This window comes from Aythya fuligula, chromosome 2 (assembly GCF_009819795.1).
Source record: "Aythya fuligula isolate bAytFul2 chromosome 2, bAytFul2.pri, whole genome shotgun sequence".
Classification (NCBI taxonomy): Eukaryota; Metazoa; Chordata; class Aves; order Anseriformes; family Anatidae; genus Aythya; species Aythya fuligula.
The window spans coordinates 85,925,622-85,948,408 of NC_045560.1; the positions used below are offsets into that span (position 1 = coordinate 85,925,622).

Here is a 22,787-nt window from a genome sequence, read left to right on the forward strand (position 1 = left end):
CGGTGGTGACAGCGGTGCGCATGCGCGGAGCGCCGCGTGGCGGCGGTGCCGGCGCCCGCTCCGCCATCACGGTGCTGGGCAGGCTGCTGGCAGCCATGGGCCGCAGGGCCCGCGAGCGGCGGCGGCCGCAGCGGCAGGAGCGGGGCGGCGGCGGCGGCGGGGAGCAGGCGGTGAGAGAGAACCGGGACGGGCCGGGCCGGGCCGGGCTGTGCCGGGCTGAACCGGGCTGTGCGTGACGGTGGGGGTGTGTTTCAGGGCTGGTCCGGCGGCTACCCCGAGATCGTGAAGGAGAACGCGCTGTTCGAGCGGTACTACCGCGAGCAGGCCGTGGTGCCCGCCGCCGAGTGGGACGCCTTCATGGCGGCGCTGCGCGAGCCGCTGCCCGCCACGCTGCGCATCACCGGGTACAAGAGGTGAGGGCACCGGGACACCGGGCATGGGACACCGGGCCTACACGGGGACACCGGGCCTCGCACCCGGCCCGGCCCTCAGCCTCGCCTCTCGCCCCGCAGCCACGCCAGGGAGATCCGGCACTGCCTCAAGGAGCGCTTCTTCGCCGAGCTGCGCGGCCTCCGCGTCGACGGGCAGGAGGTGGAGATGCCGCAGCCGCTGAGCTGGTGAGCCCGCCGCCCCCTCCTCTCATCCCTTATCCTCTCATCCCGCCCCCATCTCCTCGCCTTCCCCTCTCTTACGTCTCCCCTCCGCGCCCCAGGTACCCGGAGGAGCTAGCCTGGCACACCAACCTGAGCAGAAAGATCCTGCGCAAGTCGCCGCAGCTGGAGAAGTTCCACCAGTTCCTGGTCAGCGAGACCGAGTGTGTAAGTGCCCGGCCGCTCAGGTCCTGGCGCTGCTGCTCCCCAGCCCCATGTGGAGTTGTGTTTCAGTGTGGCGGGACAGGTTGAGGCAGTGCCTTTCCTCCCAGAAATCGCCTGAATCGGAAGAAATCTGGATTTTATATTCCGTTGATTCATCCACTAACTCCAGCAATTAATTATATCGCTCCATATTACGTTGATTCATCCCATAACTCCGGCACATAACTACACTTTTAAATATTTTTACTAACATCATCACGATTTTTTGTTTGAGATGTGAAAACAAGTGCTTCTGGAGTAATTAGTTGCTGTTAAAAAACAGATGCTTGGGCGGGGTAAAAAACATGTGTAAACGCACCAAGACGTACCTGTAATAGTGGATGTTTCACACTTTCACTTGTTTGAAACCAGCTTCTATTTTCTTTTGAGCAGAAATTACAACTGTAGAATTAATAGAAATGGACTATATCCAAAATTCGGCTTAGAAAATACTGATTCTTATGTGGTTACATAATTTAATCCTAAGTTTGAAGCTGTGTTTTTGACTGCTTTGTTATTTTAATGTAAGGATAGTGTTTTGTTCTTTTTAGTTTATAGTTTATTGTAAAATAAATGATTTGTCTTGTCAAATGTTTTTTTTTCTTTAAGGGAAATATCAGTCGTCAAGAGGCTGTTAGTATGATCCCACCTCTGCTGCTTAATGTTAATCCTCATCATAAGGTAACTCTAAAATACAATGCACGCTAGGGTTTTTTCATGTAAGACAGATTGCTTAAACTAAGCCTGCAATGACGGTATCAGTGCTGATGTTCTATGTTGGCACGTTTTATGCTTTCTGCATGTAGAACACACCAGTCAACTAGTGTTCAGTTCATAAATAGATAGACAGAGAGACAGCTGCTTTTTCAGCTATAAGCAATACTAAGGAAAAAAGACTTCGCTTTAATGTAGTTGCGTGATCTTAATTTTGGTGTGTAAATGTAACTAGCTGTATCCAGGTTAGGTATCCTATTTGTGTTACAACCCCCTTTTAAAGTAAGGTAACTAAATGTTTAAACTTCCTGTTATCTGTCATGCTGTGAACAGACATGCTTTTCCAGATCCCAATTGTCATGTTCTCTACCAGCTGATTTTCAGTCCTTTATACATTTTGAAGAAGCCTTTATACCTTTTGAAGAAGTTGCAAACTTCTGATCTGTGTATCTGTTAGGCAAAGTAATTTCGGTGAACTGAAACCTGCTGTTGATGGTAGCTGAAAATTACAGGTTGCTAACTTAAATTTGAGGTGGCTAAGGAACGCACAAGACACTTTCTAGTGGCAGATTGTAGGGATGGAGGTATCTGGTAGCAGACTTCCTGTTCTAAACTTGGCCGTGTTTGCACGCACTGTACTTCAGGTCAGAATGAATGACGGTCAGGTGGCCTTACTCTTCTAATCTGTGTCAGGGAGCTAGTTAAAAGTGCCCTGTGATCTTAAGCAGCCATGTTGTGCACTTCTTTATTTAAAATTTTTAAATCTCCCTCTTCCTTCATTGAAAGGATTTAGTGATAGGGATTGTCCTAATGAGTCACAGGTACGTTTTGAGTTTCGCGTGGGGTTGAACAGGTAGTAAATGTGTTTGACTTCATGTAAAACACAAATTGAATATTTTTGCACATGCTTTTGTATTTGTATTTTGTATTTGTATTTTGTATTTTTTCAGCTGGTTTAGTTGTTCCCTACAAGCCAAAGTTCTTCTCATGTTGTAGACCCTTAGACATAAAACTGTTTCCATTGATGTTTTTATGAACGGAACTGTACTTTGTAGTTTCTTGCAGATCAGTGTTCTGAGTAATCATAATCATTTTGTGTTTATATGCAAAAACATATATTTAACCAAGAATACATAGGACGTTTTTCAAGTATGTAGAAGGCAGGGCTTGTTCTTTTTAACCTTTTTGTCTTTTTAGATTTTAGATATGTGTGCTGCACCTGGATCTAAGACTGCACAGCTCATTGAAATGTTGCATGCAGACATGAATGATCCTTTTCCCAGTAAGTTTGGAAAAATGAGCAAAAATAAATTTGTGACTTTAAATTTCCCCCTTTTTATCTAATAGATTAATATCACAGATGGCAACTGCATTTAACTGTGTACTGAATTCCATCATTGGTTGAATTATATGAGATGGAAAATACCTCTGGCTTTTCCTTGAAATGTTGTGGGCTTCCTTGGCTTGAAAAAGAGAAATGGATTATTTATCTTCACAGCTGAGCGTGCAATAGATGCAATCACAGATCAATTTCTATGTGGTGGTCTGCACGCCTTTATGTTCTGCTTGTATTCTGCACTTGGATTAAGGTGCTTCAGCCTTAAATGAAGGTTATCAGAAGTGTCTTTCTTTAAGCTCCTAGAGTAGTTTGGGCTGGAAAGGACCTTAAAGATCACTCATTTCCAACCCCCCTGCCATTGGCAGGGACACCTCCCACTACACCAGGTTGCTGAAAGCCCCATCCAGCCTGGCCTTGAGCACCTGCAGGGATGAGGCATCCACAGCTTCTCTGGGCAGCCTGTTCTGGTGCCTCACCACTCTCAAATCTCTGCCTTTACTTAGGTGCTCACAGAAAATAGCGTCTCCATAAATTGTGAATTTGGAGGGGTGTGTTCTTTCTGTACACCAGCAGATTTTCAGTGTAATACAGAAATCTGCGGTGGTAGAGGAGGTTTTATCTCCAAAGGTTTTACTTTGAGAACAAGAAGGGAAGGGCCCTTGGTTGTACCTTGGAAACTCAGCTGCATGGAAGCTAGAAATCTTGAGACTGTTATTTGTCACATTAGTTAGACCTTAGCATTCTTAATTTACGTTCAGTTAGGGGTCCTCTGTTTATAAATGGTCCTCTAAATAAGAATCTCTAGTAAAAGATCTGTGCAAATTTGAAGATAAAGCAAGCCACTGTGTAAATTATTTAGCTGTTAAATAGTAATGCTTCTTCCCACTGTTTTATGTTCACAGAGGGTTTTGTAATTGCTAACGATGTTGACAACAAGCGGTGCTATTTGCTGGTTCATCAGGCTAAAAGATTAAACAGTCCATGCATCATGGTGGTAAATCACGATGCCTCCAGTATTCCTAATCTGCAAATAGACGTTGATGGAAAAAAAGAGGTCCTCTTCTACGACAGGATTTTATGTGACGTCCCGTGCAGGTATCTTGCACGTATACCAGTACTTGTATTTTTGTGTTACCAAGTGGTGTTTTCTGTGTTGCTTACTGTGTAACTTTTGGTTACATACAAAAAAGGTGAATCTCTTAAACTGTTGTAGGTAAGGGGATACCAAATCAAGGTGGCCTTTTATTATTCCAAGTGGTACTTAAATTTGATTAGCTGAAGGGTTACAAATTTTCATTTTATGCTCAGAATATTAAAATACAAATATAGCATAGACATAAACAGTTCGGCATAACATGGGAGAAGGACTGTTAATTTTTTGCAGTTGTAAATGACTTGGATATGGAATTAATTTTACCCACAAATAATACAAATGTGTTTGACTTCTGTTACAGTGGAGATGGAACCATGAGGAAAAACATTGATGTATGGAAGAAGTGGACAACACAAAACAGTTTGCAGCTCCATGGGTAACAAATGCTTGTTATACATCCATCCTTTTGTTTCACCTCCTCCTTTTCCTACCTTTTTAGCACTCGCGTGGATTTGTATATTAATATATGACAAAGCAGTGTTCCTTTTCTCTCAAATCAAGAGCTTATATGTTATTCCCAGAAAGGGTTAATATTTTAGATCATTTGGATAGGATTCCTAATGTTTATACAGGTGAAATACTGATGGAAAATAACTGATACAATCACAGAAACTTGTAAAACTTAATAGTGGTGTTTTAGTGTATTCTAGAGTATTGGAGCCCATGCATAAATGGTTTCAGCTACCTGACACTGAAGTTAATTTATGGTAAATGAGTATTTAGCCTCATACAAGGTACTAGGTAAAAAAGCCATAATTTAAGCATAGATGAAAAACTTAGAACATTTTATTTGCATTTGTCGCAAGTGGGGAATGCGCTCAGTTAGTGTGACTCAGCTGGCCTGTGATGGCATGTTGTTACTGCTTGGCAACTCATTTGTAATTGTAGGGTTTATTTCAGTTGCAAGTATGCAGCTATAGTATAAGCTGGTCATCCAGCTCAGAGATACTCTTCACTGAAGTCCAGCATTAGCTAAGCGTTTTCGTCTGTGATAACGGTCATATTACACTTCATTTTAATTCTAGATTTCTGAGAAAAGTAGGGCTTAGGGGGTTATTGTCCTAGTTTTGCATGCTTCATTATAAACTTGACAGGGCGCTAGATAGAAGAAAATACAGAACGCTGTGTTAAAACTTGCCATGCAGTCCCATTAATGTTTGACCTAATTGCTGTTTTAACAGGTGTAATTGGGAGTGTGTGTGCAGCACAGGGATAGCTGACACTTTACAACTGAATTTAATTTGTGTGTGGTGACAACTGTTGAACTCAGAATGTGCTGAGTTTGCCCATGGAGAGCTATTTGTCTGAGGTATAGGTAGCATAGCTTCCCCTGAAAAAAAAAGGGGGAAATGTTTCTGTTTCCTGAATGATGCCTGGTTAGACCAAAAATGTTCTTTTAGATTGCAGTTAAGAATTGCGACCCGTGGTGTTGAACAGCTGGCAGAAGGTGGGAGAATGGTATACTCTACATGTTCATTGAATCCTATCGAAAATGAAGCTGTAATCGCAGCTCTGCTGGAAAAGAGTCAAGGTGAGAATGCAATCTTGGACAGTAGGGGAAATGTTATTTTTTCAGTCCTCCTCTCCCCCTGTCCCAGTGCCCGACCACCCTCTGTGTGCAGACCCTTTCCCTAACTCCCAGCCTGACCCTCCCCTGTCCCAGCTCCATGCCGTTCCCTTGGGTCCTGTCACTGTCCCCCGAGAGCAGAGCTCAGCTCCTGCCCCTCTGCTCCCCTCGTGAGGGAGCTGCAGGCCGCCATGAGGCCTCCCCTCGGCCTGCTCTGCTCGGGGCTGAACAAACCAAGGGACCTCAAACGCTTTTCATGCATCTTGCCCTCCAGACCCTTCACCATCTTTGTAGCCCTCCCTTAAACACTTTCTAATAGTTTTATGTCTTTTTCATATCGTGGCACCCCGAACTGCACACAGCACTTGAGGTGAGGCTGCAGCAGTGCAGAGCTGAGTGGGACAACCATTTCCCTCAGCTGGCTAGCGAATGCCGTTCCGGATGGTCCCCAGGGTACAGTTAGTGCTTTTGGCTGCCAGGGCACACTGTTGACTCATATTCAACTTGTTACTGACTAAAACCCCCAGATCATATTATGTGGGACTGCACTGCAGCTTCTCATTGCCCAGCCAGGGTTGCTGCTTCCCTGGTGCAGAATCTGGTGCTTTCTCTTGTTAAACTTCATGTAGTTGGTGACTGCCCAGCTCTCTAATTTGTCAAGATCTCTCTGGAAAGCAAAGAGATTTCTGCCCTCAAGGGAGTCAGCAGCTCCACAAACTCAATATTCCTTCAAGTCCTGCATCCAAGTCATTTATGAAAACTAAAATGGAGCCCCAGGGAACCCCACTGGCTGCCAGCCTATAACACTGAGTCCAACCCATCAGTCAATTGTTTACTTATCATATTATGTAGTTATCTAGTTGCGTGCTGGACATTTTGTCCATAAGGATACTTTGAAAAACAGTATCAAAAGCTTTACTGAAACTAAAAAAGATTGCATCAGCTGATTTCCCTTGGTCAACAAGATGGGTGACATTGTCATAAAAGAAATTAAGTTCATTAAGCAGGACCTTCCCATCTTGAACATACAGTGGCTCCAGCCAATGACTGTGTTGTCCTTCAGGTGTTTTTCAATAACACACAGAACAATTTTCTCGATAATTTTACCAGGCACTGAAGTGAGACTGACAGGCCTGTAATTACCAGGGTCTTCTTTCTTGCCCTTCTTGAAAACTGGGTCAGCAATTGCCAGCTTCCATTTGACCGGGACCTCTCCAGATTCCCAGAAACATTGAAAAATAACAGAGAGGTCTGGCATTGATATCAGCCAGCTCTCTGAGTACCCTGGGATGAATCCTTCTATGCATCTAGCTGGAGCAGCACATCCCACACAAGTTAGGGGTTGGTTGGGAGTTTATTGGTCCTTTTAAAACGGTTCCAAGCTCTATTAATGATATGCAAAAAGTACAGTAGAATCAATAGAAGTCAGTCTGTGTTACCTGTCTTCTGATTCCACTGGTTGGGCTCCATGACTGATACTCACATTCCCTTTGGAAAACACAGCGTGGGACCTTACTGATGTGTGCCATAGGAGTAAAAATCAGAGTGTCCTTAAGCGGTTTGAGGAATGTTGTTGCGTGCCAGTAAGTGTGAGTCACTGATACCATCAGCGTCCTTTGAGTCACATTTTAACATGCTTGTAAATTTGTTTGGGCTTGCGTTTTTGTACATTTTTGGCTTGCATATGCTGCTGTTAACTCTCAATCACCTGAAGTAAGAGGTGAAAGTAAGAGATGAAGTAAGAAGTGAAAAAATTGATCTGGGAAGGTGCAGTGCATTAATTTGGGTTCAGTAGGGTTCAGTAACCAAAATTTCTGAACTTTAGCTGAGGGACATTTTTTTCTGAGTCAGGATCTTGAAGTTGGGAGTCAACTAACTGGATTTTGCATGAATTTTTCCACAGAGTTTATTATTAGGATCACAAACCGAGAATGGAAATAGATAGAGGTCAGCAACTGCAGCATTTGGGGCAAATGTAATACTTGGAAGTAAGCACCTTTACTGCAGTATTGGGCCATGGCATATGGATGGCCCATTTGGGTATCCCAGTGAGCAAACCTTATCCTCACAGGGCTTTGAGTATAGATGTGGTTAAAGAAGGGCGAAGTTGTAGTGCAGTGGTCTGTGAGGGGCATTGCACCTTGAGGAATTGCTTAGGTCAGTCCTTAGTACGTAGCACTCTGTAGTACTGCTTCTTGTGGAGCACATCAGTGTTTCCTTTCCCCTCAGGGCAGAAGGAGTAAGGAAACAGCAATTTTGTACCACGTTTCTCTGCTGGGAATTGTAGTGCTTCTGCTACTGGTCTAATGCCCGATTGGTCTGATGTAGTCTTGAGGCATCAGCTGAAGTCATGCTGGAAGTAGTCAAGAATATTCAAAGGAAAGACACAAATGACATATTGAATCTCATTCAGCTTGACGTTTTAGAATATGTACACCTGTATCACTTTTTCGTTTATTTAAAAGACGTACTTCCAGCTGTCACATACAGCTAGCCGCTGTAAAAGTAAATGTTTAGTCATGTAGAAGAGGTTGATAAATTGTGAAAAACATGAGGAGAAGTCTGCCGTATTTTTAAATAACTATTCAGAATCACAAAAAAAAAGAAATTATGAGGTTACTCTTCATCCCAGAAGAGTACTTCTGTGAAAAATACTTAAGCAGTTTTGTGAATCCAAATGCTAAGTAAGTGAAAACAGAAGTTGTTCTATGACTGCGCTGCCTGGAACACTGATGTTTAATTATATAGGTTGTGGTGAATTACACTATGTAGCAGTTGGGAAAAGTGTCTAACCAACCATACGTTGTTCTTTGGTTGATTTATAGGTTGCAAACATCTGTAGTTGGTATGAGCAGCTCTTAGCATCTTTCTTGTTGATTTGCACTGTAGTAATTGTATTTTGTTCCTTGGAAGTCTGAAAAAGCAAAGGCATTAAAGTGGTCTTAAAACTTTAAGGAAAACTACTATTATAAAAGTTAATTAGGAGAACAACTCTCAAATTGTGTTTTCAAAAATGTTTTGTATCTCTGACATTCCAGGTGCCTTAGAACTTGCTGATGTCTCTTCTGAGTTGCCAGGTCTGAAGAGGATGCCAGGAATTACAAAATGGAAGGTACTTTAATGTGGTATTTCTGTGATGTTCTTGGTCTATAGCTGTGTGTTAAATTATGGACATTTCAAAACATTAGATTGAGCTGAAATAAGGTTAGCAACTTGCTGTTGAGAGTTTTAGACTATTGTAGAGAAGAGAGGTAAAATCTTTCTAATGGTAAGTTCTTGTCTCCTCATCTGCTCTCCTCTTCTACTTTGGGTTTTCTTGGCTCTATCACCTCTGCTTTCTTAATGATTTCCTTTCCTACCGTGCACAGCTGATGGCCTGTAGATGGCAACATAATTTCAGGCACATTTTAATTTAGCCCTCTTCCTCCCTCTTTACAGTTTATAGCTGTTAGATATTACAGTTGTTTAGCTGGTCCATTTGAATCATTTGGAAGTAAATGCTGTTAAATCCATTGTGGAAATAAACTGTAAAAGCTGCAGTGATGTGAGTAATCCTAGAATATTAGTAGAAATTCAGTATTTTGTTCCAGACTTTATCTGATTCCAGTTCTGGAAACAGACTAGTAGGGAGGGGCAAAAAAAAAAAAAAAAAAAGGATACCAAAAACCCCAAACCAGAGCTTCTTCAACTTCCTGTTAAGAGTATAATCAAGAGAAGTAGGCAGCCATCCTGGCAGTAGGGAAAAGAGCTCTGATTAAACTATACTTATAAGCATGTGCCTTTGCAACACCATTGCTTATTATGTCTTTCACCCCCATTTCATAGTCTCTTGCAGTGGTACAGTCTGCAGGTTTGTGCCTGTGTGTAGGCTAATGAACAAGATGCACAGAGTAAAGGTTTGCTTATGTTCTGCTGTTAGAAATCCAGCCTAAAAGCTGGCTGATTTCTTTGCTGTTATAGTTCCATAAGTTTCAATTGTGTTCTTGTAACTGAAAGGTAAATGTAAAATTCATAACTGTGGCTCTATAATCATTGTTTTATTTTGTCTGTGCTGTGTAAGGCTACAAATATATACATAAAGATTGCAAAGATTATATTGTGTTCCCTGGAACATTTATTTCTGTGATTGCAATTGAAATACAAATCCCCCTTATGGGTATCTTAAAAAAAAAAAAAAAAAAAAAAAAAAAAAAGCTAATAAAATTTGTTGGAAGTTTGCAAGACATATTTCAGCTTTTATTTGCTGCTACTACCTTCTTTTCAAGCCTTGCTAGCTAGCTTGTCACTGAATGTATTAGCTTGCTTTGGCACTGTTTTTGCTCGGTATAGTCTTTTGTTTCCTGGTGAAACATCTGTTCAATGGGAGTTCTGTGACTTTGCGATTATATTAAATATTCCTGAGCATGAGTTCACATCAAATCTCTGGAAACAGCAAAAGGAAAACAAGGTTTTGTTCACGTGATGTTTAGATGCTTGGAAACAGCATTCAGGACTCTGTCCTTAAGTCAGATCATGAGTGAACTCCAGTGACTTATTTCATAATCTTGAAGGAAAGAATATTTTAACTTTGGGTAATGGTAATCTGCTTCTGCATTGCTTTTAGTCTTTGTTCTACCTTAACAAGAAGCTAACAAAACGTGTGATAGAAAGGAGTTCAGTGCATTCTTTTTGATGGTTTGTCATTCCAGCAGTTACACTGGGAGGTTTGACAGGCAAACCGAAACTGAACAGAGCAGGGCTGTTGGGCAATTATTCTAGTATCCACTATAATTCCAGACTTGTTTACACATCCAGTTGTTTATCGGTCTCGTGGTTTTTCTCCCCAGCTGAACTCATGACTTGCAAAGGAAAACAGTTCAGAATCGCAGTCTATCTTGTCTCCATCTAGCAATATGGCATGCAGCATGTTTGGACTTGAAATACCTGCAAAAGGGTAGTATTTTAGGTGTAATTGGTTCAGTGCCTGAACTTCTGCTTATATCCTAAGAGTCCTTAAAAGCTTTGAGCCTTCAGTGGAATAAGATGACAACACACGGTTGTTAAGTAGCTTTCCTTAAAAGAAAAAATCGCTATCTATGACCTTTGTATTTGTCATGGGGCTCTGTGCTTATATCTTTCCTAAAAAATAAAATTGGGATTCCTCATTTCTTGTCTTTCCTGGAATGCAAAGAAGAATGATCAGCATTCTTCTTTGTATACTGCTTGGAAGGTGCCTGTAGCAGGATGTTTCACAGCCAGTCTCACGGAGAAAAATAAGTGACATTCTCTGTATGGTGGCTTACTAATCTTATACTAATCTTTTGAAGGACTTTTTGAAGGACTAATCTTTTGTCCTTCATTCTTTGAATTTTGGTGTTCTGTATGTTCTGGAAGGTTAACAGAGATAATGCAGTTGATTCCGCAGCAGTGTCTACTGGACTGCTTGCTTTTTGAAGCATTCCTCCACAAAGTGCTTTCCTCCACAAAGTGGAGGAAAGAGGCACGGCTGGCAAGAATCTCCTGCTCTTAGGTGCACACGTACAATGCACGTTATAGGAACAATGAGCTATAAAGAATTTAATTTACTATAACAGAAAATAACTTCTAGGCATCTGAACCTTGGTTTGAAAGTATTTTAATTAAAAATGGTGACCTGTATTCTTTGTTATTTATATTTCCTCTTTGAAGGTCATGCTGAAAGATGGACAGTGGTTTGAAGAGTGGAAAGATGTGCCTTTAAATAGACAAACACAAATACGTCCCACTATGTTTCCAGTAAAGGATGAAGAGAAGCTAAAGGCAATGAATCTGGAGCGTTGGTAAGAGTTTTTCCCAAGTAGATTTTATGAGGTTTTGATGGTTACCTCCTATGGTGACGGACAAATTGTAATTAGGAGTTCAGATAGGAATGTGTTGCAGTATGCCTGTACTTGCATTATGTCTACGCTATGCTTGTACAGGTCTGAATTCAGTTTGGTTGCTTCATAGGTAATGTCAATACACAATACTTAGATTTCAGTGAACATTGCTTACAAGGAATAGGTATTAATACAACAGGTCAGCTTCTTTGCAACCAATAAAGATACATGAGCAATATTACTGGAAAAGTATGCTAAGCATTATCAATTCAACACCGTGACTTATTTTCTATGAAGGACTTTGCATAGTTATTCTAAAAATAGCATTTAGATATGAGTCATTAAAGCTCAGATGTGAATGGTGAAATGAATGCGTTGCACTGATGCAAGTAATTTTGTCAGAACGCTCTATTTTAGATCCTGTTCCTACCTTGAATTAAATCTGCGCAATCCTGATAGGGGTACTTTATGCTGAAAGTAAATGTGATGCTTCTAGTACTTTGCAAGAGTCTGAATGCTGATGATGAATCTGCTGCAATTTTTTTTTTTCCCTGTAGTCTTAGGATATTGCCACATCACCAGAACACAGGAGGCTTTTTTGTGGCTGTTTTAATAAAAAAATCTCCAATGCCATGGAACAAACGCCAGCCTAAGGTAACGTCTTTTAAAAGAGCAAAATGCTACCTTTCAATAACATTTCTGGAATTTACCATCTCCTTTTAATATAGGAGAAAAAGGGGATTCTGAAATCATTGTGAAATAGCAAGGTAAAAGTTGAACAGAAAATTAAGACTCTGAAAGAACTACAGAACCACATTGGACAGGGTAGCTGAAGCTGTCACTGCCTTCGGCTGTGTGATCTGTTTGCTAAAAGTTTTTTTCTACTGTGTTGTAAGCCAATTCTGATTTCAGTTTATCTTACTACGTGATGGGTTGCTCAGAAGTGATTCACTAGCAGATTGAGACCATCAGATTATCAACAGGGGAATAGATGTAAAACAGTAAGGAGCAGCAGCAGCTTCAGCCATCTGACTTTGATCCATTGTTGTCAGTTGTGTGGTTTTTAATTATTAGTATTTTAAGTTGATATGACTTGTTTGATCTCAGACTGTATCTTGGAGAGAAACTCCTGTGTGAATCCCTTTTAGCTGTTTCAGTTTATTTGATATGCTTCATTAGAAGCCCTTATGAGTAAAACTTCTGCGGCAGTAAGGAGAAAGCATTTGTTTGGAGGCAGGCCTCATCCAAATAGTTTATACTGTTCAAAGTTTAATGCTGTAGCACTCAGTGCAGTTTAATGCTTGTGTAGCAGGCTGTGTGTGTCATTTTGACTGCTAGGAGGAAAGAAGCAGGTCCTGGCTTAAAGTGATCTCTGAATGCTTGAACATGATTTTATAAATGGTACGAGAATACCTTTCTTGTAAACTTGGTAAGACATTGTCTAGAGCTATGCTTAACAGTAATGCAACCTGTGGACTTCAATAGTTAGATTAGCTAACTAAATCGATCTGTCCAAGCACTTCCATACAAATTGATAAGAACTAAGCATGTGCAAAGAGAGGGTATGGGTACCTTTTGTTACCAATTAGGTACTGCTTTGTCTTTGTTGAAAATACTTTGTTTGAAATAGGTTCATCAGAAATTGCCACAGAGAACAGAAGATGCTGAAGTAACAACGAATGCAGATGATGGTTCTGAAGATACTGCTGAAGAACCAACACTTGCTGAAAATGAAGAGTCTAAGAAAATGCAGGAATCTCAGAATTCAGACACTGAGCAAAGCAAAAAAGGAGGAGTATGTGGGTAAGAGACTAAGTATTTGTCTTGTGACCGCCTCATTATTGCTGAGTATTGTGTAGTTCTTCTGTTATTGGACTCTTTTAGAAATGGGTCAATAAGAATTACTGAATTTGCTCAGTTGTCTACATTACTGTGTCTGTCTTGTGTTTAAGCAAATTAGGAAAATGACTGCCTTGCCTATTAGCATTTGCAAAGTCTGTTAGCTCTTTCTTCTCTGTCAAGGAAAAGAAGTTAACCTTTGGAAGATCTTTAACTGCCTCTAGAATTTCTCCCTCACAAATCTCTGCATACTTCTTTGTGTGCTTTCTGCTCTCAAGCACTGCTTTCACTTCATGCTTTCACTTCATTATTTTAAGAAGCTAAATTATAGGTAGTATTGTCTTACTGAAGTACAGGAGAATGTCAGTATCAAGTTTGGCATGCTACTGTTATCATAAGGCAAGTGTTGACTAAATGAACTGAATATACTGATTCTAAACTGATTACTTTTTGCTAAAATTGACAATGGTATTTGCTTTTTAGACCACCGCCATCTAAAAAAATGAAGATGTTTGGTTTTAAAGAAGATCCTTTTGTGTTTCTCCCTGAAGATGATCCATTGTTTGAACCTATCCAGTAAGAAAAAATGTTTCTGTTTTTACGGTAGGATTACGAATAGTCTAGGAATATTAATAATTTAGTTAATCACTCAAGATGGATCTACTTGGTCATACATAAGCTTTTTCCCTACCATTTTACAAGATTTTCCTCCACATTTGAGCTCTTAAAATGAAAATCTAAAATGTCTGGATTTGGCAGGCCACAGAGGACAGTTTGCATTGGAAAATTTCAAATGAATCTCAGTATTTATGACCAAGAATCTTTTCTTATGCTTAGAAATGTTAGGTTTTTTGTACTTAGAAATCTCGGAAATGTTAGTTGTTGTATACTGAAGCCAGTGTCAAGTGGCTGAAGGTGTTTCTAGAGATAGCTCAAGCAAATATGCTAATTTGTACATTTTGAGTATGTGATTTCATTGTTCATGTAACCAAAACAATTATTATATGGCCTCAGGAAGTTTTATGCATTGGACCCTTCGTTTCCCAAGATGAATTTACTAACTCGAACTCAAGAAGGAAAGAAGAGACAGCTGTACATGGTTTCTAAGGAGCTAAGGAACGTGCTTTTGAACAACAGTGAGAAGATGAAGGTATGGTTCATCTTCACAACAGAGATTATAAGCATCAGTGGATGCCTCCTTTAACTTTTTTGCAGAATTGACCATTCATATGAAGAAGTAGCCCTCTAATAGGCCTCTTCTTACTCTGAATGTTTTCCTCTGTTTCCATCCTCTGTTAAAGAGTTGAAGTACTATCTCAGAGGGGTAAATATCAGTCTCCAAGATTAAAAGCACTGTTATTTTTGGCAGGCGGAAGGGAACGTAAGAATAGAGGAAGGGACTATAACTGCTGCTCTTTGTGTGTGTACATGAATTCTTCTGTGATCTTCAATTACTTTCACAAGTAATCACAAGTTTACGCTGATGCTGTTGTAGATATGAGCCCCTTATAATTATAGGACACATTAAGATCCTGAAAGCCTACCAAAAACAACAGATAACTTCAGTTGAATTATTAGCTGTGTGTGCTATATGGGGACATTGTTTAAAGTAATTTCAACAAGTGAATGTTTTGAAAAATGCTTAAGCCGAATGATGTTGACATACAAAATATTTTTTGTGAATTACAGATCGAGGAGGAAAAACATTTATTTATTTTATTTAATAAGACTCCCATGTTAAATGGATTCGGCAGGCCATGGAGGATGGTTTGCATTGGAAATTTTCAAATGCATCTTAGTGTTTATGACTCCCATGCTAAACAGAAGTCATATTAAATAAATAAATAAATAGTCCACATGCTAAAGATTTGCCTTAAAAGTCATTGAATAAACTGGGCTGACTTCAAAGCTAGATCAGGTGTGGTTTAGGGTCTTGTTTAGTTGAAAACTGAATATTTCTGAGTTTGTCCAGTACACATTACAGGTCTTAAAGACAGATAAATACTTATTATTTTATCCCACATGCAGAAAATGGCTACAAAACTGACAATTTCAAGAAACTGGTGTGTTTCACTAGACAGTAAGACTTTGGGTACCACATATACCTTGGTGGATGTGTGTCCTAATATTAAGCATCTCTGTTTTTAAAATCCTGTCCTTGATTGAATTTCCCAAAATCACACAGAAATTTCTGACAAAGATTAAAATTAGACCTTGATAGTTGGGTGCCCTCATTTTAAGACTACCTCTTTTTTGCATTGTTCAGTTTGCAACATGGAAGGGAGTAAAAGACTTCAGAGAGAACTATATTTTGATATTGGATATTCCTTTTTTCCTTGAATTAATGTTTACATGAACTTAAATAAGTGCCCAGTACAAATGAGCAGATGTGTCAGAGTTAGCCTTTTTTCCTAGTTTAAGTAAAGCAATTGTGGAAAAGCAAAGTGGTAATTTAGAATTTGTACTCTTTAATGATGCTTATTTGCTTTGCCATTTGCAGGTTATTAACACAGGGATAAAAGTCTGGTCTCGCAATAGTGATGGTGAGCAGTTCGGATGTGCCTTCAGATTAGCACAAGAGGTAATTATATAGTATTTTATTTTCAGAGAAGATAACTTTGGTGTCCTCTTGAGCTTAGAGCACAGTTGGCACTAAATTTGTCAGATTAAGGGCAATTTGCATTTTTAGAATGTTTTAACATTTGAAAATTGTCTTCTGGTATCGGCTAAAGCACGTACTGTTTTTAACATTTCTCCTTCAGAAAGTAGAGGGCACATTTCAAAATAATTATATTTATCTATTATACAGGGGATATACACTCTATACCCATTCATTCATGCAAGGATTATAAATGTCTGCATAGAAGATGTTAAAATTCTGCTAACCCAGGAAAATCCATTCTTAAGTAAATTTAGCAGTGAAACACAGAAGAAAGTCAAAGACATGGGTAAGTCTTCTAGTTCGTGATATGACAAAACAATCATTATGATGTTTAAAACAGAAAACTAGAGAAAAATCCACTCACATAAACTGTATTTGCTTAAAAAAATGACTGAAGTTATGTTAAACCTGTTAATTAGGTAGTGAAGCATTACTGAAGCCCGGTGTGTTACTAGGATTTGTAGTCCTTTCTGGTCACAGCCCTTGAGGTTTATGAATTCCAGAGAAGAGAGAAGTTGCAAAACATGTGAATTCACGCAGCAGTAGTATGAGGCGTTTAAAATACCTGAAGAAGAAAAATTTTAGGTTGACTGTTGATCTTTGCTTCTCGTAGTGTGCCAGTCGAAACTCTTTGTCATCTGAAATTGTTTCTCATGATTCTGTGTATCAAATTTAGGTACTCAGATTTTATTGTCTTAAATATGGGGAGCAATATGGACTCATGCTGATTTATTTTTTCCTAAGTGCTGGATGCTTGAAGAAATTAAGACTTTTTTTCTGTTTATTTATATCACTTTATTTCCAAGTCATCACGGGTCACTTTGGTATGTGATGAGACAAAATGGGAAAAACATCAGAAATAAAATTTGGGCTGGCATACTCTTATCATAGAATCATTAAAGTTATAAAAGACTTCAAAGATAGCCAGTCCAACCATCCCCCTACCACCAATATCAGCCACTAAACCATGTCCATTTTACTTAAGTAAAAGGTCCTTACTGGATCTTCTGAGTGAATTAATCCACTATGTGGTTTTATAGCTTAATTTGTTTGCTTTGGGGACTTTTTTAGGCAATTGCTGACGCAACTAAATATTTTTGGTCTGGCTAAATAAATAAATAAGCACTGTTATTGTCTATAATTTATGGTATTGATGTAGGTAACTGCTGATCAGCTGTCAAAGTCATGCTGTGAGGCTGTCTAAAAAATTGGTTTTTTTTTTTTTCAATATTTTTCTAATTACTATCATTCACCGTTAACATTGCACCAAGTGACACATCTGTTGTTTTTCTCCCCCCTCACCGTGCCCTAGCGATGGGAAGTATAGTTCTGAAGTATGACCCAGACCCAGAGTAAGTAGATGTGTTGCTTTCAGTTTACTTGCTTTTAAAATTTGGACAAGAATTTATTTTCACTCTGAGAAAAACAAAAGTGGAGATGCATTGATATCAACAATGAAGCTAGACAGAATGCAAAGAATTAGAAGGGAAAGAAGCTATCTTGCCTTTGTGCTTTCAAAACAGTTGCTCTATAAAGGAGAGCCCCTAGTTCTGCCAGAGATGCACAGTATGATTGCATGTGATGTTTTTGTTCCCTGCTAAGGAGTAGGAAAAAATTAAACATTTCCATTGTTCATTTTTGTTGCCTAAGCAGTTTCAGAAGCTTTTGAGATATCTTTTTAAATGTAAGCTTCTATTGCACTGTTGCTTAAATTAGTTTTAGAAGCCATCAAAGCCAGAAAATCATTTTACATGTTGCAGACATTAGAGCTTTTTTTTTTTTTTCCTTTTTCATTCCTTGCTGGTAGGCAAGCAGGTAGATGTTTAGATATTGAAGTTACGAACAAAGTACTTGCATCTTCTACAGATAGTTATAAATTGCACTTACTGTTAAAGATTGTGTGTTTATTTATGAGGATATGCCTACAAAATTAAGTTTTCAAGATTCACCTTTTCCTAGTTGACCAAATATACTGCTTGTTTGTAGAAAACCTGATGAGCTTCAGTGTCCTATAGTGCTGTGTGGTTGGCAAGGAAAGACATCACTCCGTGCCTTTGTGCCCAAGAATGAGAGACTTCATTACCTAAGGATGATGGGAGTTGAAGTGTTTAAAGCAAAGAGGAAAGAGGAGGAATCAGAAGGTAAAACAGAGGAAGAAGGTCAATACGGAGCAGCACAAACGGAGGAAGGAATGGATGTGGAAGATAAAGAACATGATTTAGTCACAAAAATGGAAGCAGAAATAGGTGAAGAATCTTCCCACAGTCCTGTGGAAAGCAGTGCTATGGAAGTAGAAAATAAAATTGAGGATTTGGGTCAATTTAGTAAAAATAGCAACAATCATGTAAGCCAGGAAAGTAAAGACAGTGATACAAATGATGTGAAAGATTAAATTTCTTTCTCTATTACTTGGCTGCTTCCCTGAGAACTCATCCAGTCTTGCTTCTAGCATAGAAGAATATTTTAAAGTTTCAGTTGGAATGTGATGTTCCTTTTTTAAAGTTTCACCTATTTTATTTTTTAAATCAAAAACTATAAAGAGATTTCTCCTCAAACATGTCTTATTTGTACCATTTTTAAGCTCAGTTTCACTGGTGGGTTTGAGTGTCTGTTGCTGGCAATGGACCATGCACCAGTAAAATCTAAAGCCTGTCTTTGAAATGGAATAATGGTATGTACAAATAAACTGCCTGTGGAACTGTTCTGCATTTTATGAAGATTTCCTTCAGAATAAAACAAGGAAACAACCAAAAACCAAACCAACAAACAACAAAAAAAAAAACCACGGTGTTTCATTCAAAGCATAAAAGTTCTAGAAATAATATTTTTTCCTTTAAGAAAACCAACCACCCAACCTGAGTACTATTTACATGTGTTTTGTTTCTTTTTTTTACTGGGTCAGGGAATCATTGCAAGTATGCATACAAATACATAAACATATAGGATACTTAACTAAAAGCCCGTTTAATTTATTCAGAATAAAATATTGCGTAGCAGAGTGGCAAATTCTTTGTAAGGGAGGTGGAATGTCCTTAACTAGATCTTCAGGTGCGCTGAACATGCTTCAGACTCATGTCTTGGAATGTGCCTGAAAGAGTCTGTGACTGTCCCTCATGGCTACAGTAGTCCTCTGTTTCTCAGTCATTCCATCAAATGGGAGTTGTCTCTAATTTCTGCAAGATACTTGTTTATAGTTGAAATAATACTTTTTTTTAAAAAAAGCAGTATGTATATTGTCATAGAGTAGATGTTTAAAAGAGGTTATTTGGGGCCAAAAGGGTGATTTACATAAGCTGACTAAAAAAATTTACTCAGCTGTCCTCAAAGCTTATAATTTACATTCCACCCTTTGTGGCTTAGTTTCTTTCTACTTTTATCAAGTTGACCTGAAAGGAAGGTGACTGGTGGTACAAGTAATTGTCCTGCAGTAGAACCATGTGATGCAAATATTTGTGCTGCTTGTCAAACTAAATTTACAATGTTTGTTTTTCCTGATGAAGTCCTAACATGGCTTGGATCCGTTTGCTGTACCTTGCTACACCGGACTTTCTGATGCCTGCCCTTGAACTACTTCATCACAGGGTGTATTCTCGAGGGAGAGGTGTAAAACTGAAATAGTGACATGTCCTCTGGTAAGATGCTAAGTCGTATGCAGTGAAAAAGCATTGACAGGACTCATTTTCCTCCTGAGAGTTCATAAAATAGGTTAATAAAAATGTTCTTACCCTTGTATTTTGCTTGTTAGAGCTAAATGCTCTATGGTACATATCCACAACCAAGGTTTGAATTCACTCCTTGAACTGACAGCTGCAGTTGGATGGGTAGCTTTTTGACAGGTCCTGCATAGCAGAATTTTCTTTCGAAAGAAAGTATATATAAAGTATAGTTTTTAATTCTAACAAGATACATAAGAAAAGAAATCCTGCTGATGTAGCAGCATCCAACTTAAAGCATGAAATTAGCATTCGTTTTCATATGTTTGCATTTATTTTTACATGTTGGGTATTTGAAATGGAGGAAGAGTTGCATGATCAACGTCATACAGTCTGCAGTACTCAGCCCTAAAGACTAATTATAACACAGCCATTATTTTTATGGTCTAATGATGTCCACAAATTATCAGAAGGTCAAAAATTATGTAAAGAAATCAGAACTGATGGCTTCATGTACTGCATCTGTTGGTGCCTTTGAGCAGTAATTTAAGCTTCGTTTCAGTCTGTGACTCTGCAGAGGTTTCGATTCAGGTTCAGCTGATGAAAATACTTGTTGATACAGCTGATTGCAGCAATTGGCAAAAAGCTATCTGTATAAAAGAACAGTCTTGATGGCTTTTTTTTTTTTTTTTTGACAGCTTGCCACTGTCAGACTAAAATGCGAATAGAAAGCTTATGTCTGGGAGCTAAAGGAAAATGCAGTCTTAGATTATTAACTTATTTAAATCAGGTGTAACTTAATAGATGAAGAGCCCACATCTGGACCATTTTAAATTCTTTGAGTTGTCCCCTTTTCCTGCAATATCTACAAATTTTGCTATTTTTAGTTTTTTTGTTTGTTTTTTTGTTTGTTTGTTTGTTTTCTTCCTGTCAAGTGCTAATGGGAGATTTGAGCCAAGAAACGGGGAGTCTACTTTTCTTGCACTGATCGGCAGTTTTACTCTGTATTTCAGAAACACCACCACCCTCTCCAAAAAACAACAACACTACACAGACGTTGGTTTTTTGTTTGTTGAAATACTGCTAGTTTGCTTGTTGTGGTTGCTCTGTCCTAGTTAGTTATTTTTACCTTGACTGCCAGAGAGAAGCCCAAGACTTTAGGCAGTGGCCGAAAACACTGTCCTGGCTTCCTAGGCTGGAAATCCAATGAAAAGCTGTGTGTTTGTCCTTCTCTGCGAGGTATGTGCTTCTGTGATTCTAATGGTCAGATGGATGAACATCTGCTTGGGTGGTTTTGAGCATTGGTTGCTGCAGATAATTGAACAGTCTAGAAGGAAGAGAGGTGATGTAGTCATCTTGTCAGGTCCGAGAACGTAAATTCAAAATTACTAGGTTTGTAGTTCACTAATTGAGTCCATCCTTGTAAGCAGTCCCTATTAGATGTCTTGAGAGTTTTCTCCAGTTTGGCATTTTTTAGAAACACAGGGACCGTAGATGCTTGCACTGGTGGCAGGGCGTTTTAAATGTGATAGAGGGGAAATAAAAAGTTTCTTGCATCTGAAAGAATACTCTGATTAGGTTCTGCTCAGAGATGCCCTCAGGAGAAGTTGATGGTGCTGCCAGGAAATCATCCATTGTATGAGAAAAATAGAAAGAAAAGGAGGGGAAACACCAAGTGGATACTGTTTTGTAGCCTTGTCTTCAGCGTTTACCGAATGTTAGTTTTTCTGGAAGTTTGCTAGAATTCTGACAGTTTGGTTTCCCTCTGAATTAATGTACCATAATTGGCACCAAGATGATTTTTTTTTTTTTCCTTAAATATCTGAAGCCTATTTAGAAGTCAGTGGGATTTTGCAAAGTAAAGTGTTAGCAGTAAAAGAAACTGATTCAGCTCCCGTGACAACCCTTATCCTGGGCCGCAGCAAAGGGCAATCAGCGTGCTGCTTTCTCCCAGTGGGAAAACTGGCCTGGAGAAAACAAGCAGTTGTGTGCTCACGCCGCATTGCTGGCAGAGCCAGGGTCAGCACGTGGTTGTGCCGTGGTGTCTCTGCAGGACGAGCCTTGTAAACAAGCTCCAGCAGAACAGCGCGGGCAGCACGGCTGTTTTGTTACTGCCACTCAGCATCCTGATAAAGTCGGCTTGATGCACTCTTAGCACTGCATGCATTTTTTTTTTGCCCCCTCCTCTGAAGCAAGCATTGTAACCTGAACGCTGACAGGTAGTGAGAGTGGCTGGGAAAGCATTCAGGCATCATGAGAGAGTGAAAACACAACCCCTGTTCTGGAAGATAGATGGGACAGCCACGGCAGCAAACCTGAGGATTGTTCTTCAACTGTAGTCTTGTCTACTACTCACAGGATGGCTCCTTGTTTTGAATGCAAATTAAGTTTTCTTACTTCTGCACCTGGTATTTCTATACAGTTACATTTAAGCGGGCTGTTGGCTACATACGGGTTTGCCTTTAATGTTGCTTTTTTTTTCTTTAAATGAGTAACCCAGAGCAATTTGTTGTCGCTTATGGAAAAAGATGCACTTTCATTTTATATTTATTCTATCATCTGCTGTTTGGCTTCCTTCCAAACAGAGCAGCAGCGCAAAACTCAGCATGTATCTAGCATTCATAATGCCTCATCTGCAGTCATTACTCAAACATCAGATTTCTTTTTGGCTTCCAGGGCTACAATAAACATACAGAAGTCAACATATTTGACAAAAAAAAAATAGTTTAGACAACTCTACAATGTATTGTTTCTTGATATAATGACATTTAAATGGAATCTCCATCCTCAGAGGTTTTCAAGAGTCAGCCAAAGTCACAGCTGACGTGATTGAGTGTTTATTACAGTCCTGTTCAGAACACGGGGTTGGGCTAGAAACCTCCAGAGGTCCCTTCCAACCAGCATCCTCTGTAACTGCAAGAAAATGTTAAAATAAAGTCAGCAGATGGAACTGTTAAAGACCTTGTGGAAGGCTGAAGTCAGGCACTTAAAAACAAGCAGAGAGATGAACTGGGTAAGCGTTCTTAGTGATTTTTAAGTGTTCCGTTTACTACAGAGAAATTGATTATCCCAATTCCAACATGGGGTTGGTAACACTTACATCTAGTTTTTGGGGTGTAGAATTGAGGCACTGGCATTTCCTGAAGAAATACAAAGTACTCAAAAGTAC

The 22,787-nt window shown here is 39.4% G+C and overlaps 1 protein-coding gene across 1 annotated transcript; it reads left to right on the forward strand.

Moving 5' to 3' along the window:
• Window positions 1-20: 20 nt before the first annotated feature.
• NSUN2 (NOP2/Sun RNA methyltransferase 2) lies at window positions 21-18,673 on the forward strand. The gene is made up of 19 exons (XM_032181103.1): window positions 21-71; window positions 256-413; window positions 513-617; window positions 713-818; window positions 1,464-1,535; window positions 2,766-2,850; window positions 3,810-4,002; window positions 4,362-4,436; window positions 5,461-5,591; window positions 8,666-8,739; window positions 11,295-11,425; window positions 12,022-12,118; window positions 13,095-13,267; window positions 13,787-13,879; window positions 14,318-14,453; window positions 15,804-15,884; window positions 16,113-16,251; window positions 17,278-17,317; window positions 17,952-18,673. The coding sequence occupies exons 1-19, from the start codon at window positions 21-23 to the stop codon at window positions 18,355-18,357; spliced, it is 2,346 nt and encodes a 781-aa protein (XP_032036994.1). The 3' UTR covers window positions 18,358-18,673.
• Window positions 18,674-22,787: the final 4,114 nt, after the last annotated feature.